Source organism: Azolla caroliniana, unplaced genomic scaffold, assembly GCF_043228905.1.
Source record: "Azolla caroliniana isolate FFs.n. ecotype wild unplaced genomic scaffold, voAzoCaro1.0.p SCAF_13, whole genome shotgun sequence".
Taxonomy (NCBI): Eukaryota; Viridiplantae; Streptophyta; class Polypodiopsida; order Salviniales; family Salviniaceae; genus Azolla; species Azolla caroliniana.
In genome coordinates, this window is record NW_028230448.1 from 15,314,486 (window position 1) to 15,339,446 (window position 24,961).

General features: G+C 41.1%; 2 protein-coding genes across 2 annotated transcripts; both read left to right on the forward strand.

Moving 5' to 3' along the window:
- The first annotated feature begins 6,131 nt into the window (after positions 1–6,131).
- On the forward strand, positions 6,132–6,710 carry LOC147856304 (putative pentatricopeptide repeat-containing protein At5g52630). Its single transcript, XM_087329115.1, has 2 exons — positions 6,132–6,338; positions 6,417–6,710. Exons 1-2 carry the CDS (start codon positions 6,132–6,134, stop codon positions 6,708–6,710), a joined length of 501 nt encoding a protein of 166 aa, XP_087185241.1.
- A 3,725-nt stretch (positions 6,711–10,435) lies between these two features.
- On the forward strand, positions 10,436–12,277 carry LOC147856305 (putative GPI-anchored protein At5g19250). The gene is made up of 2 exons (XM_087329043.1): positions 10,436–10,666; positions 11,438–12,277. The coding sequence occupies exons 1-2, from the start codon at positions 10,540–10,542 to the stop codon at positions 11,962–11,964; spliced, it is 654 nt and encodes a 217-aa protein (XP_087185169.1). The 5' UTR covers positions 10,436–10,539; the 3' UTR covers positions 11,965–12,277.
- The last annotated feature ends 12,684 nt before the right edge of the window (positions 12,278–24,961 follow it).

Below are 24,961 nucleotides of genomic sequence, written 5' to 3' on the forward strand. Positions count from 1 at the left end.
TGCATCAGTCAGTGTATATACATATGAGAAGTATAGTACATACGTATATATGAGAAGTAGAAGCCTATTTATGTAATTTACATATCAGAAGTATAGTATGTATATATGAGAAGTAGAAGCCTATTTATGTAATTTACCATATCTATATATACTCTTGTGTTGTCATGTCCTGTTGATCTAATAAATTTCCTCGAAAGATTCGTATGGACTATATTCTCATCCTCTGAAGCCTAGTCAAGTCTATTTTTTTGCCATATATTCTAGAGCATCGATGGTTATCGATTTGTATGAAATAATGGTGTCCATAAGTAGTAACAAAGCCCCTACATCCTAAAGCACGATCCGAGAAGAGTGTCGTTGCCTTTATATATATCATGTATGATAATGGTTCTTCGGATGTCACACCAAAGTGTTGCTCACAGGTCAGATTGATCTAAACTTTATACATATGCATATATATATATATATATATATGGATACGATGGCATTTAGGTAACTCTCGTGCTTTATGATGTCCCAATTTGTGTGTTCTGAGTTTTGAGCAATTGATTTGTACGCACATTCATTATGATTACTCTTCGTACCTTGAAACTGGTGAGATCCTTTCCATAACACAAAGGATAGCATGATTGCCCCTTGTTACGTATGTTATTCAACTAGATATTCGAAAACTACAAAGGCAAGCTTAAGATTCAATTTGAATATGTTCATAATTCAATGGGTTTGGTGGGCCATGTACATACACGTAATTATAGATGCATCCATTGATTAGACCATTTTTTTGAATTTGTGAGGACTCTTAAAGTTGTAGGAACATCTATATGCAAGTAAATATTACAAGGGTTAGTTACTCTTATAACCCTTGACACATTAGAGGATTTTGAAGCATAACAATGAACATGCCACTTATTATAGTCTTGAGATTGGGTGACAAAAGTAAATGTCAATTAAGTGTTTACATGGTGCAAAAGTTAATTCAATAAGAATTATTATTTTTACCTATTACCTTGTGGGCAAGGCAACACAATGACAAACACGAATCAGGTGGGCTATTGATGGTTTCTACAATAATTGAAGTTGATATCTCAATTTGATTACATGATCATTTAGTATAAATAACATTCAATAAGAAGAAGGATGGTGTGGTTATCTAGTTATTAATTGTAAATTCTATGGTCTAAGATAACGTTTACTCTAAGGAGTGTCAAAAACATCAACAAGAAATATATGGTCTAAGATAATGAAGTGGTGCAATAGTATTGTTGTACATTGTGAATCCATGATCTTTGATCAAGTTTACTTTTGTTGGAAATGGTAATAATTTCTAAGGGTAACAATACTCAATCATCTCTACTACAACCAAAGATATATAATCGCATGTTGAACATGTGTGTGTGTGTGTGTGTGTGTGTGTGTGAGAGAGAGAGAGAGAGAGAGAGAGAGAAGATATGGTAAGTAATAAAAAGTGAGTTTAATAGGAGCTCCATCTGTTACATGACAAGCATGTTCTTGAGACTCATGTTTTGTTAATGTGTATCCAATGAGCAATTTGGCATATTTTCAAGTTTGTGGCCCACATCAATCTACACCGGTGATGAGTATCATTGGTAAAAACTTCTTCAGTGCAACTATGATTTTCTTTGTAGTGCACTTTCATATGAATGCTCCAACTTTTCTTGAAATCATCTCATGGTCACATATATATGTGTTTCATCTTCATGTGAAAGGTCGGGTCCTTAGGACACATGATGGCCCTTTGGTTTTTGTGATGAAAAGTTGGAATATGGTGAATTATTGCAATCATTGTTGTAAAATACTTAGCATAAAATACGCGTACAATACATATTCTAAGTATTCTACAAGTATTCTAACTTCTTCTTTTTATATACTTAGAATACGTATTTTATAGATAAAGTACCTTAAATACTTAGAATACGTTTAGAATACTTGTAAAATACATTAAATACTTCTTAAAATTTAAAGTTTTTTTTTCAAAAAATAAAAAGAAAATATGTTTTGAAATGATAAATACTTGTTAAATACGTAGAATACGTCAAAATTTTAAAAACGGCAGTTCTAAAACGTAGAATACGTGTAGAATACTTCAGAGTATTCTAAAACATACTCTAAACGTAGAATACGCGTTTTTTAACAACTATGATTGCAATATGAGAATACCACATTGCTCCCTTGTGTGCTTTTTTGTTGTCAACACAATTTTGCACATATCAAGACTCGATATCCACAATGTCATTTTGCCCACAATTTAGAAAATATATCCTTTGTAGATTTCCTATTGTCCACAAATTTCAACATAATTGGTCCAACCCAAAAACCCATCTACAGTCACATAACCTACTCTAAGGAACAACCCTTGGTTCCTTGTTGCACTTAAGCGATGCATTATTCCTTTTACTACTCTCCAATGCTTATTGCCTAGATTCGACATGAATTTATTGACCACTCCAATCACAAACAAAAATTACATTGGAGTTTGTTAAGTAATCCCTAGATGTTTCACTTTTGATGTTATAGTTGGGGAATAATACATTGAAGACTCATTTAGATGTAAAACAATAGAGAGAGAGAGAGAGAGAGAGAGCACAATAAGATATAAAGGTCTTTTCAATAGAAGTTTATACCTTGTCAATTGTGAAAGGGATATAAATGTAATATTGGTAAAGAAGGAAGAATTATAAAGGTGAAACTATAAACGTTTTATGAGTGTTATTTTTCATTATAATCCCTAACACTAGAGGTAAAGCCTCTCTATCCTTAAAAAATTTATAAATCACAAGTTATATGCCTAATCAATTAGCTTGAGAATATAATTAACACATGAACCAATGGAAACTTAGTCATGTTGGTAATTTTTTGCCTCGTTGCTCTTAAATAAAGTGCTTGGAATGTGGCTTACACATTAGTAGCTTGACAATGATTCACACTCACTCTCGTGACCTGTCTTGCCAACAAACGGGCATATGGTGGCATGTTCCAGCACATAAACATCAAGGTGATTCTGAAAAAAGACATCCCGAACAAGAAGTAGATTCCAACAAGAGCAATGAAAGGCATGACAACTCCATTATATGTGGTCCATGATCAATGTCGAGTCACATGATGCATTGCAAACCTTGATAGAAGCAAAGCTCTTCGATTGATGGAAGGCTTTGGGTGAGATTATGCATGTTGAAGGCGTCAGCTTAGTAATTGTGGTTCATATCCAAAATCCTTTTCATCATGATTTTAATATTGGCAATGAAGTCCATCAAGTACACATGGGATTATGATGGACTTCAAGATTGCTTTTTGCAATCATGTTGGAAGTTGATGCAACAATTGCTTGAAAAAATGAGGAACTATGGCTACATCTCATGAAGTGTTAAGAATTTGACACTCGAAAAAACAATCATGTTGGAAGTTGATGCAACAATTGCTTGAAAAAATGAGGAACTATGGCTACATCTCATGAAGTGTTAAGAATTTGACACTCGAAAAAACAATCATGTTGGAAGTTGATGCAACAACTGCTTTAAAAAATGAGGAACTATGACTACATCTCATGATGTGTTAATAATTTGGCACCGGAAAAAGCAATCATGTTGGAAGTTGATGCAACAACTGCTTTACAAAATGAGGAACTATGACTACATCTCATTAAGTGTTAAGAATTTGGCACCCGAGACACTGGTTGTGGAGACTAATGTCACGATACAATGACATAAATACATAATTGGTGAGGATTAAACCTTCAACCTCACGTCAAGAAGATGTCATGCTCAACCATTTTGATATGAGCATTTATTTGTCTATATTATAATTTAGAATTATATAGTCTAGCATATAGTGCATTCCAAAATATTCTAGTCTTGAGTATATTCTAGAAATATTCTATGGTATATTCTAAAGATATATTCAATCTCGGAACTTGTATAAATATGTGTGTTCACCTAGATTACAATCCAGGTGAACAACACCAGTTATAGAGTCTTTCAATTCATAAACTCATCCATTTGATTTTCTTCTAGTCTCTTGTGCATATTATATATCCGTGACAACTAAGGCACCAACAAGGGACATAGAGCTCAACAACCCATATGAAAAGGGGGATAGAGAAAACTAAATAGGAAACAATGTAAGCCAATGGGCAATCTAGTATGAAAGGAACTTATCAACATTGTAAAAAGCTATAAAAGTGACTTTTTGGTTGTTAAGCGCTTGGATCACATCATGATTGGTCATGAAGAAGGGTGCATCAACAAGGACATCATACGGCTAAAGGACCCACAAAGAGGGAATAGTAAGAACCAATCAACAAAGGCAAGCCAATAGGCTGAAAAGTGTGAAATGGTCACAGCCTTAATGTAAAACCTATATAAACCACATTGTGGTGTCTTAGTAAGGGTTCTTCCATTTGTAAAGTTCTCCCTATTGATTAAGAGTTCAAGTTTCCTCTCCTCTTCTTGTAACCTCTAGGTTCAAGAGAGATTAGTGATAGTGTTTAGCAGAGAAACACTAATCTCTCCTCCTCGTTGGTGCTAGACCTCTTAGCAAGAGGGTTAATAATGATATTTGTTACTTCTATTGTCTATGAGAGAGAGTGAGAGAGATATCATTCTTAATCATTGTTCAATCGTTAAGTGCGCGTCAGGCTCAAAGGTGTTTGACAACCACCTTTGCTCGATTCGCCATCAAAAGAGAATATGCCGGTCTGAGCTCCACAAACGACATAGAGAAAGGATTACCTTTGTTGATCCATAGATATGACACATTGGTGACTTTTGTAGGTCTTCTCCAATATTAGGTTTTCTCCTTTCATTTAGTGCATCAAAGCTCCTACTTTATCCTCTTAATATTCTATTAGAGGTAAGATAGATAGGGTTAAGAGCTCATTAAGCCAAAATTTAATCTCATAATCTTGTTTGGTGTTAAACCTCTTTGTAATAAGAAGTGATGTATTCTTTATTATGTCTTATTGTCTTATTATGTCTTATTGTTTGGTGTTAAACCTCTTTGTAATAAGAAGTGATGTATTCTTTATTATGTCTTATTGTCTTATTATGTAGGTGCAGTCAATATGAAAGGTCGCCTCTCTATTAAAAGCCATAGTCTCTTTCAATTACTCTTGGACTGTTATAGACATATGTATGTCCCAAAGCGTTAGTAATAACAATTATACATTGACACCTACCTCATGTCAGTGGCGGAAATACCTAGAGTGGTGGCTGATACCTCCAACGTATACCACCATTAACCATGCAGAATACCTTCATCCTTTCCCATGTCTTCTTAAAAACCTATTGCTTTCAAAAGACTACATATGGATCACCTTTGATAGCATCATATTCTCCTTTTAGTGTATGCACTAAGGTCATCCAAATCTCCTTGACTACCTCCACAACATTCCATTGAATTCGTTGAAATATCCTTCGACATCTACTAGTCCACAAAACCCATATGATTATTGAACTAATCGTCTCCCAAACCACGCCATTTTGGACTGAATTAATAGGCATACATGACGACACTTCCTCAACATATCGACCTCTTGTATATAATGCAAAGTTAACCTTTTCTTTTTCATAATCTTGTATCTCACCCTTAATATTAGCCCACATCATTGGCCCCCGTTTATATATTCTAGAGCCATAAACCTTATGCAAGAGACGTAAAAATCTTTTCCAAACCAATTTGGGTAGCCATACATGACCAAAATAGGCGATGAAGAGACTTCACTTCTAGCCCACAAAAATCACACATCTTATCCACTTCTTTACAATACATCCAAACCCTAACAAGAGCCACATAATTAACAATCAACCATCGACTTTATGATTTTTTGGATGTCCAAGTTCAAAATTGTTGAAATCTACTACCAACAAACTAATTCACCGCCTTTGACACATTTATGTGGCCTTCTAGTAGATGTTTGACAGGAAGTTGTCCTTTCAAAAGGCTTACAATCGTTTTTACACAATGTATCAACTCCTTCATGTGCCATTTTTTTTGTGTTTCCACCAAAACACGTATAGATTGATGAAGTTGTGCCTCTCGTCGGTATCGTTGGCAATGTGTGCCCTAGCAATTTCACCTTTGTTGCAGCCACAAACGCATGGGCTCAACTAAAGTTCATGGATGATGGGAGGTCTATACACTTGTGGATTTTGAAACAAGGGCTTGAAAGTGATGCTTTTCTTGAAAGCACTGTTGTGGACATGTATGCCAAATGTGGGTCTCTTGTAGAGGCAAAGAAAACGTTTGATCTGATGCCATGTCAAGGTGTGGTCTCCTGGAATGCTCTTATTACAGGTTACACGGAATATGGACCAAGCACAGAGGTGTTGGAATGTTTCTCATACATGCAATCTCAATGACCTTCTTTACCGAATGTTGTGACCTATATTTGCACCTTGAAGGCATGCATAAGCCTACAAGCTATCAGAAGAGGCCAAGAAATTGAGATCATTGAAAGGGGACTTGATTCAGATCCTTGGCTTGTGGCTATTCTAGTTTATGCATTTGCTAAATGTGACATTTTTGAAGATGCTAATGCAGTCATCAGACTACTATCAGCCAAAGGTAATGTATCGTGGAATTCACTTATTTCTGGTTATGTTCAATATGGGTACGGTGAAGAGGCCTTGAAATGTCTACAAAGGATGCAGCTTGAAGGGCTCTTTCCTACCTTTGTGACTTTCGTTTCTCATTGAGAGCTTGTAGCATCACTGGATCTTTGGATAAGACCCGACAAAGTGTTTCATCTCTTTCATGAGGTCACAAATGAAAGCATAGGTCTAGATTGCGTGATGTTCCTTAAGGTTGTAGCCGATATGTCTTTTTTTTAACTAATGGAAGGATATTTTTTTCAAAAAACAAGAAGAAAATAAAGCATAAAGCCTTGTAAACATCAATAGGTCGAAGTCAACAATGTTGAGTTGTTGAACCAAGTGATTTAATGCACATTACATACTAATATGACAATCAACGAGTGGTCTTTCGCACTGGTCTCTTTATAAAACTTATGATATGTCATTGTCTAGGAAGTGAGTGAGGAGTGGGAGATGTGGAAGGCGAGGACGATGCCACCATACTAATGAGGCATTTTGAATGTTGGTGAGTTTTTTGGTCGATAGAAATCGAGGTGTCATCGAGTGTTGAATTGACACTACCTTATCTCTCGTCATCACTATCGGATGTAGTTAATGTCATCTTGGACACCAACTTCATATCGTTATAATTATTTTTCATGGAGCCACGTTAGTGTTTATTGTTCAAAAGTGTTGGATAGCTCCATGAATGAATGTTTCAAGGGGCTCAAATGTGATGTGGGAGCTCTACGATGCATTACACAACCTTGGGGACAAAGGAAAGTTTGTATAACTACTTGGTTTATCAATGTTTGAGGTGTTGCGATCATCATACATACATACATAGTCTTGCATTGCTACCTAGTACCAATCAAACAACTCCTTCATGCTCATCAAGTGTTGACAATTATTCTCGATTGTAACTATGTATGCTTATTTGTCCTACTGTTGCCTATTTTACTATTTGCATGCATCGAGTTGATCCAATCCATTATTATAGTTGAAGGTTAACTCAACCAATACTTCTAGTGGCATTCATACTCTTAACTTATGTCTTGGAGCATGCCATGAAATTGTAAGCAATGTTCTATCTCGAGTGCCTGCACTCTTGGTTTTTTCCTTGAAATTGTTTCCTGCAACCTACACATGCCAAAGAATGTCATGTATGAGTGGAAGCAAGATTGGATAATACAATATCAAAGACGAACATCATTTGCAAATATTAATACAACTAATCAGATTGACAACGAGTCAAAAAGCCATAGAATTCGTGGAGCATATCTCCATGTTATTCTCTCACCAAAAGAGGTGAAGACCTCTCTGCCTATGTCCACATTCTCTAAAATGTTGTTGCTTACGAAACACAACATCAGGCTCACTGGTTATTGCCTGATGTTAACCAAATGTCCAATAGATATGTCGACTTCAAAACATTGGAAACAATGTTTATAATGATAACTATTTTCCTGGAGGGGAAATCCTTGCACTTTACTTAGGGTTTATGATAAACATTATGCTATGTATGGTTTGGATGTAACTCCGTGCAGGGCTTGAATTTGACGGGTTAGTATAAAAGTTTTTTGACGGGCATTTTTTAAAGATGTATGTCATATGACACAAGAGTGCAAAAACTAACATGTCATTTGATCTACAAATTTTAATAATGAAAGTTCTATATGATGCTTTACCAATTTTAATAATGAAAGTTCTATATGATGCTTTACCAATTTTAATAATAAAAGTTCTATATGATGCTTCATTGTTATACATTTCATTACTATAGAAAGTGCACAAAGATGCACAAATAAACATAACTACCTAACAACGATAATGAAATACATAAAATTAATAGGAAATTGGTAAATTCACAGTTTTTTTTGTATTTTCATAGTTTTTTTTTTAATGATAGCCAGATTCCATCCCCCCCAAAAAACTGTGAAAATACAAAAAAAACTGTGAATTTACCAATTTCCAATTAATATCATGTTAATGTTTTTACTAATAAGTATGAAAAAAAAGGGTAGTAAAAATTTAGTGTTAACTTAAAATTTTATGTAAGTAAAAAAATTTAGTTTTAACTTAAAACTTAAAACTTAAAACATAAAATCAAACCTAGAGTTATACACTCTTAAAGTATGTATTTAATAAAGGTTATTGTTTAAAATTTTAATCAAATTTCAACTAATATTATTAGTAAAGAAATTAAAAATAAATATTTGAGAATATATACCATTATTACATGATAATGATATTATTTTAAGCGTGTTATAAAAAACATATAATTTTTTGGAAAAAAAAAGATATAGTATTAATATATTATAATTCACACTTCATATCTATAATAAGTGGCATATGTATATGTATATAATATATATGACATGGAAAATAGAATCTTAACATGTCATTTGACATGCATAACTTGTAGGGGCCTTTCGCATGAAAAATGGATATTTAAACTTTATATGTCACTTGACGGGCATTTTTATTATGTGTATGTTTTTGACGGGCAAAATGACCTTCGACGGGCATGACACCCGTCAAAATCCTGCCCTGACTCTGTGATGCATCCTAACAACCAATCACAAAAACTAAAGTTTTAGGTGGATAAAATTTTGTAATCTAAATACCATATCATTACTACAAAAAGCAAGATGCATATATTTGATGCATGTCAATGTGGTTTTCTTTTGACAAGTTCCATGTGAGCTTCTTAATTCAGGGAATGAGTTTTTTTTTCCATGAAACATGAGCTTTTGACCCAAGTTCACGAGTTTCAAAGATTTTATATCTCCATAACCCTTCCTTGAACCCTTGCATGATACACCCATGATTGGAATTTATGACCAATCTAAAGCTTCAAAGACAATCCTGATTAAAAATAAACCTAACCAACTAAGTAAGCTAATATCTGAAATGCAATAGTGAACTTATCAAGCATCATGGACGAATCCAAATTACATAATAAAACTCTTTATATTAAACAGTTGGCATTTGAAATGTTACCACAACACATATTGAAGTGTGAGGATTGTGGTTGTCCAAACATGAAAATCAAAACATGTGTACAAATGCTTAGGTAAGGAGTCAATGTATCCCCACATTTGAATACTATTGATAAAGTTTAAAGCACTTGGGGTTGGAAGTTGACTACAAATTTGGCTCCTTGGGATTAATCTCGATGTCATGTTGTTATCTTAAGTTTAGAGAGTGTTGATGCGCTATCAAAGCAAGTTCCTTTTTGTGAAACAAGGCGCTAACTTTTTGAAACATAACAATTTGTTCCTCTCTCTCTCTCTCTCTCTCTCTTTGTCTCATGGGCCAAATTTGGCCTTAGAAGACGTTAATATATCTTTCTTTCTCTCTCTCTCAAATTGCACCACCACTCAACTAATGACAACGCGAGAGATTGCAAATACATGGTCAATCACTCCATCTATGGAGTGCCTTGAATGACCTTGGGCCAAATCGTAGGCGACACAAATTACAACGAGAATGATCATGTTAAAGTACATGGGTTAATCCCTCGATTGAGCGACACACATATAACAACAGAAAGCACTCACAAAAGCCATCGATCTTAGCTTCCGCGAGTCACGCTAGCGTGGCGATGAGAATTCGAGCAAAGCTATATATATAACTTGGAAAGCAAAATAAAGGAGGATCTGGAGGGTGCATCTTCGGGCCGGATCTGCGTCCACGATTCGGGAATCGGGACTCTCTCCGGTGATCGATCATTGAACACATGAATCCAAGGAAAGAAGAAGAAATTTAAACAGAAAATGAGAAAGAGAGGAAGGAAGGAAGGAAAGATACAGAGCATATATCAACGTCTTATGAAGAGTCCAGAATGGACTGTCTACCTACACAAAGGCAGAGCAGAAACAGAGTTAAGACTGAGACTGATTTACATACACTCCTTACATACGGAGAAATCAGCTTCCATTCGTCAGCTATGGCGTCTCACTCACACCTCTGCATCTCCCCTTTGGCCTCCTCTGCATTCAATCGCTCCTTCTTCCTCCTCCTCCTCTTCCTATTCTTCTTCTTCTTCTTCTCCCATCACGCTCTCGCTGAAGACGGTGAGTCACGTAAACCTCCTCTGTTTAAACAAGATCTGTTTTGCTTATAGCTAGTGCGAGATGCTATTCTAATGACTTTCACAGGAAAAGTATAGGTAATGAACTAATCGTGAGCGTTTTTAATCAAAATTGAGGGAATAAGCCTAGGCAAAAATGCGTTTGCAAGTCTGTCCAAGATAGGTATATAGTGACAATGATTCAGTCGATATCGATTAGATCTAACGAGAACATATCTGATAGATCCGAGCTATTGAAGTATATAATGCGATATGCTTCAAAATGCATATTCCACAGGATATAGATAATGGAAGATATACAGTTTGGGTCCCAATTTGGATGGACATGGTTTCAAAGCTAGATCTAGGCCATGAATGTGGCTGTCTCTCACAAATTGAATGGCTATGGTTTTGAAGATAGATCTACGGTATCCATCTAATAAATGGGGTATCTCTGTGCTTGTGTCGGCCCCTTTCTCTTTGTTGCAAAGACATAATCAACAGTGTGGTGTACCCAAACAGGAACTTTTTTTTTCCTTAGAAAGATTTTCTTCAATAGTATTAAAAACAAACACGATCTTGGATTGTATTGCCTCTCTTTCTCTTTGTTGCTGGTAGTAAAACCTAATGGATCGGATCTTGATTGTATTGCCTGGTCTCTCTTCGTGAAAGAAAACCCTAGGATCAATGGTGTAATTTTGTCTCTCTTCATTGGAAGAAGGAAATCTTTTTTCATTTTTATGAATTGATTGTGGTGTATTAACATGTGCTGCAGCTGCATCACAAGTTCTGAAGGGGATCAATGACTACAGGCTCGGCGTCAACTTGAGCACCCTAGCATCGAACCCAGGGGCACAATGCGTTGCGAAGAAGATGCTCAACATCTACGATGGAACCGAGTGTAGCAACAGCACTGGGTTAGACACGACACTTGGGGAAGGGCCCGAGGACCCGAACTACTTGACCTACTTGTCGAGTTGTAATGTGAAGGCGAAGAGCGTGGTAAAAGGGGTCGTGTTGCCTAACTGTGTCCCGTCCTCAGCCTCGTCATCGGTCTCGGTGGCCGTACCCTATGCCGTGTCCAACTACACGCATGACGTGGCATCTTCGGGCGTGAATTCGAGTACCTATGTGTCTGCGGGAATTGCTAGCACTTCTGATAACAAGTGGTTTGTCCTCATCCTCGCAACCAACACCTCGGATGGGGATTATAGCCAAGACTCTCCCACCTCCTCCTCTTCTTTGCTTCATTTTTCACTCCTCCTCCTCATTTCAACACCATTACTCGTTCTCTTCATGTAGCATTGAGTGTATCCTACATATTTGAGGACCCATCGGTCTTCTTTGCGTCATCAATCATTCATTGTCACTTCCCTAACCTTGTGATGTTATCCATCCTCACTCTCCATCCGTCTATCAAGTACCCATTGTTCCATCTTACCATAATCCTACCATTTGTAAGGACACTTTCTTCTTTGGCCCAGTGCTACCATTTTGTATGGACACTTTACATGAGGTATTTTCTTGTTTTGGAGATTGGTTTCTAACCCTCATGTGTATGCTAATGCGACCTTCTTTCTTATGTGAAGGAATCAGAGATCCATTTCGAAATCTATTTGTATGTGAGCCTAACCATGACGAAATTTTGTTTCATAATGTTACAAACCCTATAGTGAGTTGCGAATCATAGCTTTAGTTGTCACAAGGAATGGGTTGCAAAAATGAGCAAGAGGTCCAAACTGTTCTTTATTAAGGTTAGTTGGGTATGTTACGGATTAACAATAGGAACTTATGCATACAAACCAAGAGAGGGCATGCCATATCTATTAATCGTTAAGAATATGATTCTAGCTAAGATGGCTTATTCATGAGCATGGAGTTAATTGTTTGGCACATAGAAAGCATTTTTATATTTTGAAGAGAACCAATATACGTATAGAAATCTTGTTTGTGCATATTTTGACTTTAATATGGAAACGTTTGATGTGGATGTGCATGAAATGGTTCTTGATGTTGGTGTGGCGAAGAGATTTAATGATAAAAGATCAATGATTTTGTGCTAGGATGACACATGTGCCTTCTAGCGCAGAACTCATTGTTTTTCTTTGTGACTCTTTAGTACAATTATTGGAAGTGTTGGCTAATGGAAGAAGTTAGTGATGTGTGATTGTCTTGTGACCAAAGTGGTGATCTAGAGGGTTGATTCCTTATGCTTACGGTAAAGGCCAACCATGGTCAACATTCTCCATCATTTGGTGAAGGGTGGTTTGCTCGACAAAGAGGGTGGCATACTTCTCTTTGATCACCTTGTTAATGTTAATCCGTCTTGGAGAACACCTTTGATTACCCCTCATGAGTAATCGAGTCAAGGTATTGTGGTGCGAAGGAGAGTTGGGGTCACGATGTCCTATCGAGATCGTTAACCAAGTCGTTATGGGGTATACGACTTCCTGGGGCTGGCGATCGTTATTTAGACTGTCCTACTTGGGGTGGGATCACGACTAAGGAAATAAGAAGGATACGCTTCGGGATCGGCTACAACCGATCTTGATATACGTCTTTTACACAAACCGAACTTGATATAGATATACATATATAACGAAATAGAGATGAGACAGAACATTGAAGTTACCCACAATATATATATATATATATATATATTCGATTAAAATGTAGGATACGAACATAGATTGACACATGCGTGATATTCGTCATATTCTCCATGCGTGACATTCTCAATATTCAAGAATACAAAATGGCCTTAAGAATATTTAAAAACCATTCGTTTTATAAAATAAATATACAAAAAATTAATTAATTAATTAATTTAAAAATAAATAAATTTAATTCACTAAAAAAAAGAACAATTATTCATTAATAAATTATAAAAATATGATTAGTATAAACTCTCCTTTCTAGTGTCAAATAAAAAAAGAGGAGAGTTTATGAACCTTTATTTTATTAAAATAACTGATTTTTTAATTTTAAAAAAACGAATATTTTTATATTTACTATGAAAACATGATTAATGTGAAGTCTCAATTTTAATGTCAAGTAAAAATATCCATAAATTTTGGGAAAAGAAAAGGTGAAGAACTAATGAACCTTTATTTTATTTTATTTATTTATTTAATAAAGAATCAAGATCTCCAATGAAAATTTATTACTGTCAAGTCTCTCTCAACTCTCTATTTTATTATCCCCTTTTTATTGTCAAGTCCCTTTTTTTTTCTTAAGAAACTAAAAGGAGGGAGTTCATCTCTTTGCTGCTTTTCTTGATTTATCGGCTCCTCTTGTATTTGCTTTTTGTTTCCAACTGTTGCCACTGGCTCGAGCGTGCGCTCTCGAGGGGCATCTTCTCCTTCGTTTGTTGGCCTCAGTTGCATTTTCGGTCTGGAGTCGCTCCCGTTCGTAACGTTCTAAGTCGAGGGTGAGTTGCAACTAATCGTCCTCAAAGTCTTGAAGGAGTTTCTTGACTTCCTCGTTGTGTGTCTGGGCGAGGGAGGAGAATTCCTTGGTGAGGTCTTCTCGAAGCAGTTGGATGTTGTGCTCATCCATCTCATAAAATCCTCGACCCTCCTTTTTGTGATTCTCATGATCGGTGTGGAATATTTGTAATTCGACCTCTTGGGCCGACCACGCGTTTCATCCGTGCGATAGAACTTCGTCAATCCGCGAGTAGAAGCGTTGCCGATGCTTGGTTATTAAAGCTTTAATCCGAATTTTGCTCATCTCGCTTTGCGCTCGGAATTCCTGTAGACCCCTGGTGAAGTTAACATGTTGGGCGTATATGGCTTCCATTTGAGCCCTCATTTCCTTATGTCGGTCCTTGCAGTGGTCGCGTTCTTGTTGTTGTTGCGTTAATCAAAACTCAGCTTCCGCAATGGCATTGCAGATATAGGTGAGTTCGTGTTGATATGTCTCAATTTCGTCGCGTTGTAATCGATCGCAAATTTGGAGATTGAGCATCTGTTGGTGGTATCGATTGAACTCGACCAACAACATGTCGTGTTCCATCTACAGCTGTCGGTACTGCTCTTGTGCATCTCAGAGAGCTTGCTTATGTTCTTCAAGGGTAGCCTTAAGCAATCGTTGGAAGCCCTCCTCTATCGTTTTTATTGCTCCGGCCATCCAATCCGCTTGTGCCCAAAGAGTCGTGGCGCTATGTTCCTCTTTGACGCGCATGGGCTCGTCCGTTTGTTGTCGTTGTTCTCGAAGGCAACTATTGCTTGCTCCTCGTGCGTTTGAAGGGCTTTGTTGTATTCCTTCGCCTTCTCCTTTAAGGTTGTGTCGAATTGTGCTTGCATCTTGACTTCTCGGTGTTGGGCATGTTGGAGGGTTGCGTGGAGTGCCTCAATTTCAGCGAGGGTTATGTCGTATCGTTCCTTGGCCTTCACGATCACCGTCGTTTGTACTGCTAGACTTTCAACGAGGTTGTCCTAAGTAGTGGTGTTTGCAGTAGTTGATAACATGGGCAGGGCCTCTCGTGTGATGGTTTTGGCTTGAGTGAGGAGAGTGTTCGAAGCATCGGTCGGAGCCGTCGGGGGCGTCAATGGGAATGGTGGTGATGGCGGGTTGTTCGGCTTGACCTCACCTTCTCTTTCCCGGAACTAGCGTTCGAGTTTGGATATTCTAGCTTCCGATCCTTGCTAGAGCTCCGTGGCCTGTTTGGCTTGTCTTGGACGACCACTGTCGTGAAAATCCGTCACTATGTGCGCATCGTGAGGCGGAACCGCCGGGGTTATGGACGGGAAGGAAATAGGGCTCACACGCACAACACAAGGAAGGCTTACACAAACAAGGCACGAGTATTCGAACGTGTTTGTGAAAAGGAGAGGTGCATGGGCAAGCCCAAATCAACCCCTAGTAACAAGGCGAACGAATGCACGTGATGTTAGGAAACAGGTCCCTCCGGATGGGAAGTGAGCAAAACCGGATGTGGCATACCCGGCAACGGAAGACCTGGTGAGAACCGGATGTGGCATACTCGGCAACGGAAGACCCGGTGAGAACCGGATGTGGCATACCCGGCAAGGAAGACCCGGTGAGAACCGGATGTGGCATACCCGGCAAGGAAGACCCGGTGAGAACCGGATGTGGCTTACCCGGCAACGGAAGACCCGGTGAGAACCGGATGTGGCGTACCCGGCAACGGAAGACCCGGCGAGAACCGGTTGTTGCAGGCCCGGTGAGAACCTCTCATCGGATGGAAGGGACATATATGTAAATATGTTCCAGAGAGCCCACTGGGGCTATATTTGTAAATAGCCTAAAAGTCATATTAGTATAAATATGACTTAAGGCAAACTTAATGTAGATGATAGAGTTGTTGGTGCAACCTCCGTACAGTGTGTAAGAGAGAGAGAGAGAGAGAGCGACATACAGAGATTGTGTATATGTTGTAACCACCGTGAGGCGAAGATTGTGAGCAAGAGGTCGTTGCCTCTGTGCTCCCTATTGTATATTGTAACATAGTGATAGTTTGCAGTCTGTGGACTATCGTGGTTTTTTTCCCGTGTTTGGGTTTTCCACGTAAACATCTTGTGTACTCTTCTCTTTACTGTGTCGTGCATACATTACCCGTTTTTCTGTGTTTGATCCTAAACTCGGTTGTGGCTGAGCATTGTTTTCGTGAGCGTGTAGTCCTTACAAACTGGTATCAGAGTGAGACGACACAGAAAAATGGACGATTCGTTGGGAGGCATGTTCAAGCTCACCGGCTCCAACTATTCAGTGTGGAAGTCGAAGATGAGGGACATGCTCGTGGTTAAAGATCTTTGGTTGTCGGTTCAGTTCAGGGACAAGAGACCGGACAAAATCGATGCCGCGATATGGGAGGTGATGCACATGAAGACAACGGCGTACATACGGTGCTTCATTGATATGAGTCTATACAACAACTTCAATGAAGAGAGCAAGGCTCATGAGCTCTGGGAGAAGATCGACATTATGTTTCAGAACAAAAATGTTGTTAATCAGGTTTCGGTATTTCGGAAGCTAGTAAGACTCCAGTACCAAGATGGCTCCAGCATGGTGGAGCACATGAATGCCTTCCAGGGGCTGATTCACCAGGCAACATCATTGGAAGTACCTCTCGGCGATGAGGTACTAGCACTACTCCTGCTCGGTTCCCTCCCAGATAGCTGGGAGACGTTGGTTGTCACTTTGGGCAACGCCGGGCCAGAAGAGAAATGGTTATCCCTATCAAGAGTGAAGTCGAGCTTGCTAGATGAAGAGGCATGTCAGAAAGATAAGGATACGAGCTCCGACTCCAAAGCGCTCCTTACCGAATCGGAACACAGAAGACAAAGGAACTGTAGTCCCCAGAACCGGGAGAAGTCGGGGACACGGTCAAAGTCAAGGGGGAGGCCTACATGCTTCTATTGCGGCAAGCTGGGACACTTCCAGAAGAACTATCGGCATTTCCGAAAAGACAAGGAAACCGATGGTACCAATTCGAAGCGGACACCGGACCGGAACGGTAAAGACCGGAGGGGAACAGACCGGAAGGGAACGATGGCAATCGCGGCAAGTGAAGAAGAGTTGATGCTCATAACTGAGGAGAGTGAGTTGAACCTTGTCGATGATGAGACAACGTGGGTTGTTGATTCCGGAGCGTCGTTCCACCTTACCCCGGACCGTAAATACTTCTCATCCTACACACCCGGTGATCACGGCTGTGTCCGGATGGGGAATGAAGGTACATGCCGAATTGTTGGCATAGGAGACGTGTGGTTGACAACCCCAACCAACCGTATGCAAGTTGCTGCTGAAGGATGTCTGACACGTTCCGGAGGTCCGACTGAACCTGATATCAGCCGGTCGGCTAGATGATGAAGGCTACACGGGTAGCATCCGGAACGGTGTTATGAAGTTCAGCAAAGGGAGCCTGATTGTGGCTCGGGCCCGGAAGGTCAACACATTGTACCTGATGAATGCCTGGTTATGCCTGGAAGAAGTGAACGTGGCTTCCGACACTGCCGGTGAGTTGTGGCACAAGAGGCTGTGTCACATGAGTGAGAAGGGGATGAAGAGGCTTGCAGATGACAACCTCATTCCAGTGAAGAACGTGCACTTGGAGAAGTGCACTGATTATCTGGCCGGTAAACAAAACCGAACCTCCTTCCGATCGAGGCCACCGATGAGACGTAATGCACCACTGGAGTTGGTGCATACTGATGTGTGTCAAGTGGACACGAAGTCACATGCAGGATCGCAATACTTCGTGACATTCATAAATGACCACAGCCGGAAGCTGTGGGCCACACTGTTGAAGACGAAGGATGAGGTGTTATCTGTCTTCAAAGAGCTCCACGCGAGAGTGGAAAGAGAAACCGGTCGGAAGCTGAAGGCGGTTCGAGCAGATAACGGAGGAGAATACTGGGGGCAGTTCGAGGAGTACTGCCGCTCGAAGGGAATCCGGCTCGAATTTACCATGCCGAAGACGCCTGAACTAAACGGGCTGGCTGAGAGGATGAACCAGACCATAATGGAGAGGGTTCGGAGTATGCTGGCGCATGCAAAATTACCCAAGAAGTTTTGGGCTGAGGCACTGTCGACGGCGACATACGTGATAAACAAATCACCCTCAGCACCCTTGGACGGAGACATGCCACAGAGAGTATGGACCGGTAAGGAAGTGTCCTACCGGCATCTGAAGGTGTTCAGGTGTCTCGCATACGTGCATGTTGGTAAGGACCGGAGATGAAAGTTGGATCCAAAGACCCGACCATGCATATTCCTCGGTTACGACGATGATGAGTTCAACTACCGAGTGTGGAACCTGGGCGACAAGAAGGTATTCCGGAGTCGAGATATTATCTTCATGGAGGACAAGACGCTCGTCGACTGGGAGTCGGAGAAAAAGATAATGAACTCCAAGTCGACCAGTAAGGATCGATTCTACGATGAGCAGACCCAACCGACAAGAGATCGGTTAGCACTCGATGAACTAGCTGGTGACGGTAAGGAGAGAAGACAGGCCGAAGAAGAAGGAATAGGTGAAACTGGAACTGGCCAAGACCCCGAATTGGATGAAGAACAAATAGAGGAGCTAGTTGCCGAAAGCCAAAGACAGAGATATCCTCTCAGAGAGAGAAGGCCCCCCCAGAGATTTCCAGATGCAGAGCATGTGCTGCTAACCGATGAGGGGGAGCCAGAAAGCTTCGAGGAAGCTAAAAGTGACGCCCATAGCCGCAAATGGTTAAGTGCCATGCAGGATGAGATGGATTCCCTGCATGAGAACCATACGTATGAATTGGTGGAGTTGTCGAAAGGAAAGCGGGCACTCCGAAACAAGTGGGTGTACAAGTTGAAATCGGGAGATGCCGATAACCCCCCGAGATACAAAGCCAGGATCGTGGTGAAGGGGTTCCAGCAGAAGAAGGGCGTGGACTTCGACAAGATATTTTCCCCGGTAGTAAAGATGACCTCCATCCGGACGGTGCTGAGTATAGCGGCAAGCATGAACCTCGAGGTAGAGCAGTTGGACGTGAAGACGACATTCCTTCACGGTGACCTCGAAGAGGAGAACTACATGCAGCAACCGGAAGGATTCATGGAGAAAGGGAAGGAGCACCTGGTTTGTCGGTTGAAGAAGAGCTTGTACGGATTGAAGCAGGCTCCTCGACAATGGTACCGAAAGTTCGACTCCTTCATGACCGATCAAGGATACCACAAGACGCAGGCCGATCACTGCATGTTTGTGAAGAAGTTCGAAGGAGGTGACTTCCTGATACTCCTTCTGTATGTGGATGACATGTTGATCGTCGGACAGGACCAAGCCAAAATACGAATGTTGAAGAAGGCTCTCAACCGAACTCTCGCAATGAAAGACTTGGGTCCGGCAAGACAGATGTTGGGGATGTATATCATCCGGAACTGGCCAAAGAAGCAATTGTGGTTGTCACAGAGAGAAGTACGTGACAAAGGTGCTTCAGCGGTTCAACATGTCAGACGCGAAACCGGTCAGATCGACACTTCCGGCAAACTGCAGATTATCCGGTAAGCAAAGCCCGAAGACGAAAGCAGAGAAGGCAGATATGATGAAGGTGCCATATGCCTCTGCCGTCAGGAGCTTAATGTACGCAATGGTGTGTACTCGACCGGATATTGGATACGCAGTCAGAGTGGTGAGCCGGTTTATGAGCAATCTCGGCAAGGAGCACTAGAACGCGGTCAAATGGATACTTTGGTACTTGAAGGGCACTTCAAATATATGTCTCCGATTCGGCTCCGGTAAAACTCAACTTGACGGTTTTACCGATTCGGATATGTCAGCTGATGTGGATACCAGCTGGTCTACATCCGGGTATGAAATGACATATGCAGGGGGAGCTGTTTCGTGGGAGTTGAGGCTGCAGAAGACGGTTGCATTGTCAACCATGGAGGCGGAGTACATGGTGGCTGTTGAAGCTGGCAAGGAAATATTATGGATGAAGGACTTCATCAGAGAGCTCGGTATCCGGCAAGATGAATACCGACTCTATTGTGACAATCAAACTGCCATCCACCTTTCTAAGAATGCAATGTACCATTCCAGGATGAAGCATATCCAACGTAGGTATCACTGGATCCGGGAGCGAGTAGAAGATCGAGAGTTCGCGTTGACGAAGATCCACACGGCCGAGAACGGGTCAGATATGCTGACTAAAGTACTGATACCCGACAAGCTGGATGCATGTCGGAAGCGGATCAGACTAGTAAAACATCCCATGCCGGAGTGAAGGGGGAGTTTGTTAGGAAACAGGTCCCTCCGGATGGGAAGTGAGCAGAACCGGATGTGGCATACCCGGCAACGGAAGACCCGGTGAGAACTAGATGTGGCATACCTGGCAACGGAAGACCCGGTGAGAATCGAACGTGGCATACCCGGCAACGAAAGACTCGGTGAGAACCGGATGTGGCGTACCCGGCAATGGAAGACCCGGTGAGAACCAGATGTGGCATACTCGACAACGGAAGACCCGATGAGAACCAGATGTGGCGTACCCGGCAACGGAAGACCCGGTGAGAACCGGATGTGGCATACCCGGCAATGGAAGACTTGGTGAGAACCGGATGTTGCAGGCCCGGTGAGAACCTCTCATCGGATGGAAGGGACAATATGTAAATATGTTCCAGAGAGCTCACTGGGGCTATATTTGTAAATAGCCCGAAAGTCATATTAGTATAAATATGACCTAGGGCAAACTTAATGTAGATGATAGAGTTGTTGGTGCAACCTCTGTACAATGCGTAAGAGAGAGAGAGCGCGACATATAGAGATTGTGTCTATGTTGTAACCTCTGTGAGGCGAAGATTGTGAGCAAGAGGTCGTTGCCTCTGTGCTCCCTATTGTATATTGTAACATAGTGATAGTTTGCAGTCTGTGGACTGTTGTGGTTTTTTTCCCGTGTTTGGGTTTTCCACGTAAACATCCTGTGTACTCTTCTCTTTACTGTGTCGTGCGTACATTACCCGTTTTTTTGTGTTTGATCCTAGACTCGGTTGTGGCTGAGCGTTGTTTTCGTGAGTGTGTAGTCCTTACACGTGAGGAAGGCTTACACACGGACACATGAGGAAAAGGCTTACTTACACACATGAGAGACAAAGTTTCGAATGCCTTTGTGAAAAGAGAGGTGCATGGGCAAGCCCAAACGCTCCCTTGTTACAAGACACGTGAACAAATAAGAACAAATGACAATAACATATAAGATATGTAAGTTTGAATGCCTTTGTGAAAAGAGATGTGCGTGGGCAAGCCCGAAACGCTCCCTTGTCACAAGACACACAAACAAATAAGCACAAATGACGATAACATATAAGACATGTAGGTGAAACCAAACATAATTTAGTTTATTACAATATAATAGATTCTTTTATAAAATAAGAATAAATTTTACAACGGGTTTGATATGAATATGAGAGATAGTTTATAAAGGAATGGGGAAGAGAGGTGGAGTAAAGAAGAGAGTGGAATATAGAAGAAGGTGATTCTTTGTTGATGATGCCTCTCAATGTTGTTGATTCTTCTTCTTTTGCCTTCCAATTGAGTAGAGCTTCCACATTCCTTCTCCCTCCCCCCCTTCTTCATTAGAATAGGCTCTTTTTTATAGGTTTAGGATTGCTTGCCTTTTTCCCCTAAGAAAAAGCTTGTCTATATGAGTCGACTTTTCTTTTCCTCACTATTTCTATTTTCTAGCCCCAAATTTCACATGCAAGATATTCTTGGAAAGCTCTTTGGGTTAGCTTTTGTATGCATCTTTTCTTTTCTAATTTGGACATTTGACGAGGAAATTATGAGTTTTTTTCTCTATTGTGCTCATATCCACGCGTGCTTTTTTTTCTCTCTCCATCTTTTTCTCTACTTCTCTACTTTTGAAAACTGCCTCTAACTTAATATTCATCATTATTTATTGTAAGGTTCAATCCTTAGACCTTTTATTTATAAGGAATTATCTTTGGCAAAATGAAAAAGTAATTTTTGCTACCAATAAAGTTGACTTCACAATACTAGTTTATTTAAACTACTATTTTGCTTCTTTTCGAGGGCGGTTTCACACTGTGTTAGAAACATCACGACACCGCCACCAGCTTGTTGGGTGCGACAACCATCTGCAAGTCATCCACTGTGGTGCGGACCCTTTCCTTCTCGTTGCTGTGATGTTTCACATGATGATGCTTCTTGGACTAACTGCGTCCTTTTGCTGAGTGCTGGTTTGCCTCTATGTCCTCTCGAGGCCATTTCTTGCTTTCTTCGGCGGTTTGCCGAGTCTCGTCCTGTAACTCTTGATGAGGGCTTGGGATCAATAGGGGCTCCACTATCGAATCCTTCCGATTGGGTTTGTCACACCTACGGATTGTGAAATCCTTGTTTGCGACTACTATCGGCTCTTGTTCCTTAATTGCATGCGTTGGCCGCGGTGATGCCTGGGACGTCGTAGGGAGGAGATCTTGCCATTCTTCTTGTGCGAATTGCAGGGCTTGTTGTTGTTTAGTGTGAGTGGGCAGTGCAGGGAGTGCAAGGGGTTTCTGTGGAGCAGAAGCGGAATGGGGTGGATAAAGCATAGATAGATATTGGGCCAAGGTAGGGAACAACTTCTTCCCCGCTTGTAGGGCTGAGACACTGGCACGAAGAGCCTCACCTGTGATGGAACCCCAATTGATCTGGCCTCCTATGTATGCTGTAATGATGATCCCAACTTTCTTCTTCAACATACCATAGCTTGTGGGATGTACACAGGGCAATTTCGAGGAGGAACTTTGCAAGGTCTCCGAACAACTTGTTTGGACCACACTGTGTTCTATAGGCTTTAGCCCAGGCTGAGTACTTCCCAAAATGTGCCTTGAGGACTTGTTGGGGTGGGATATCGATGTCGTGTTGACTACCATGTTTGAGACCTAGGGTAGACCTAATCGGGTTGTTCGTGATGGTGTCGGGGTGGATGCGTAGGCCAATCTCCTGTGCCTATGGGTGGGGGGGCATGTTAGAGACTTTGAGAAACCCACTCGGAGTGGCGTTTCAGCCTGGTGTGGAGTTCCACGGAAACTTCGAGAGGCATGGTGATACTTGCGGTGTCGCGGATGTCCGTGTGTACATGTTGGATCGGGCGGGACCACCAGGGCCTTAAACTAAGGAGCCAGAGAGAGAGAGAGAGAGAGAGAGAGAGAGAGAGAGAGAGAGAGAGAGAGAGAGAGAGAGAGACCACGAAACTTACTGTCACCATCCGGATCGACTACGTGATACCTTAATAGAGCACACAGGCTCGCAAACTCGAGTAGAATCGCGTAGAACACGGAAGGGGAGAAGCAACACTTCTCCGGACACCGAAAATAGAGAGAGGAGTGACAACATGACACATAGAGCGCAAATACAGCAAACCAATAATAGATTAAAAGACGAAACAGAATACAACTGGCCTCAAGCCGGAGGCAGAGCTTCGAGCTCCGCACACACACGCACCCACACACACACTAATGAGCCTCTGGTCGGTAGCGCACGAGCTTCCTAAGCGAGCAGAGACCTCACCTTAGCTATCTGAATCAATACTGAAAAGAACAGGAAAATCAACAGAGCTCCAAATCACAACCAACATCATCTTCTCCTCCCAAACGATCGATCCCCCCTAAAACAGACTCACTCCCTTCCTTTTATAACTCAAGGAGTGGGCGGGTCGGTGTTACATTAGGTTGTTAAAACAACCGTTTCGTTCAAAGATCCTCCCCATGATACTTTGCCATCACCCACTTTTATTCCCCTCTATCCGCGCGATCATAAAGTACCTATTAAATACTCCTGTTTTGTACTTATTATTACATTATATGTACATTTGTTTTATACAATACTCCTTTTTGTGTGCACCTATGCACAACCCCGTTCACACACGGTACACAAGCTTTTCTCCCCCTTCCCGGAATCCTCCACGACACCAGTTTTCCGGGGGGGAGTGGAGAGATGGGTGGCTTCTTTGATGGAAAGTGTTGAGATATCAAGCTCAACTAGTTTAATCTAGTTAGTCAACACATGTAACTTAGTAGTTACCTAGATCGAATCTAGTTAATGTGTTGACCTTAAGCCTTTAAATAGGACCTTGTACTTAAGTGGGATATTCTAGATCCTCCACTCCTTAGTACATTTAATGTAGGACTTACACATAAGTACCTATGTTCTACCCACACATGTGCACCTTTGCACATGGGTTGTATATATACCTCATTGTGGGTATTTTTGTATGTTGATGACACTTTTCAATATAGTCAATCATCCCCCATTTATCTTTGTGTTCAAGTGTAACTTCCTCTCTCTCTCTCTCTCTCTCTCTCTCTCTCTCTCTCTCCCTCTCACACACTCTCACGCGCATATCATACTAATCTTCCGCTGCTTAACGTAACCATATAATTAGTCTCTAATTAACCCTAGTTAATTACCTAATTACTTAACATGGTACCAGAGCGTGTGGTTTAGGAAATCCACTAAGCCCACCGCTTATTCGTGATTGTGTGTTTGAGACGCCGACGACAAATCTTGGCTATTCGCTATCCGCTACTGTAGTGCCACTACGAAGGACGTGTACGCGACCAAGAGAAGAAAAACAAAACGGAAGACACAACAATCAACATGAACAAACAAATGGGAAGCTCATTCCCTAGCGAAAAGCTAGACCGAAGAAACTATTCATCTTGGGAGTACAAGATGAATCAATACCTTGTCGGCCAAGGGTATTGGAGCTACATCAACGGCGCACAAGAAAACAAACCCGAAACCACACACGCCAACTAGCCAACGTGGGAGCAAGGCGCGAGTCGGGTAATGTATTGC

Excerpts from the sequence above, each read along its gene's own strand:
- LOC147856304 (XM_087329115.1), top strand. The coding sequence starts at position 6,132 with ATGGATGATGGGAGGTCTATACACTTGTGGATTTTGAAACAAGGGCTT. Across the intron at positions 6,339-6,416 it reads AATATGGACCAAGCACAGAG|GCATGCATAAGCCTACAAGC; the intron begins GTGTTGGAATGT and ends TGCACCTTGAAG.
- LOC147856305 (XM_087329043.1), top strand. The coding sequence starts at position 10,540 with ATGGCGTCTCACTCACACCTCTGCATCTCCCCTTTGGCCTCCTCTGCA. Across the intron at positions 10,667-11,437 it reads TCACGCTCTCGCTGAAGACG|CTGCATCACAAGTTCTGAAG; the intron begins GTGAGTCACGTA and ends CATGTGCTGCAG.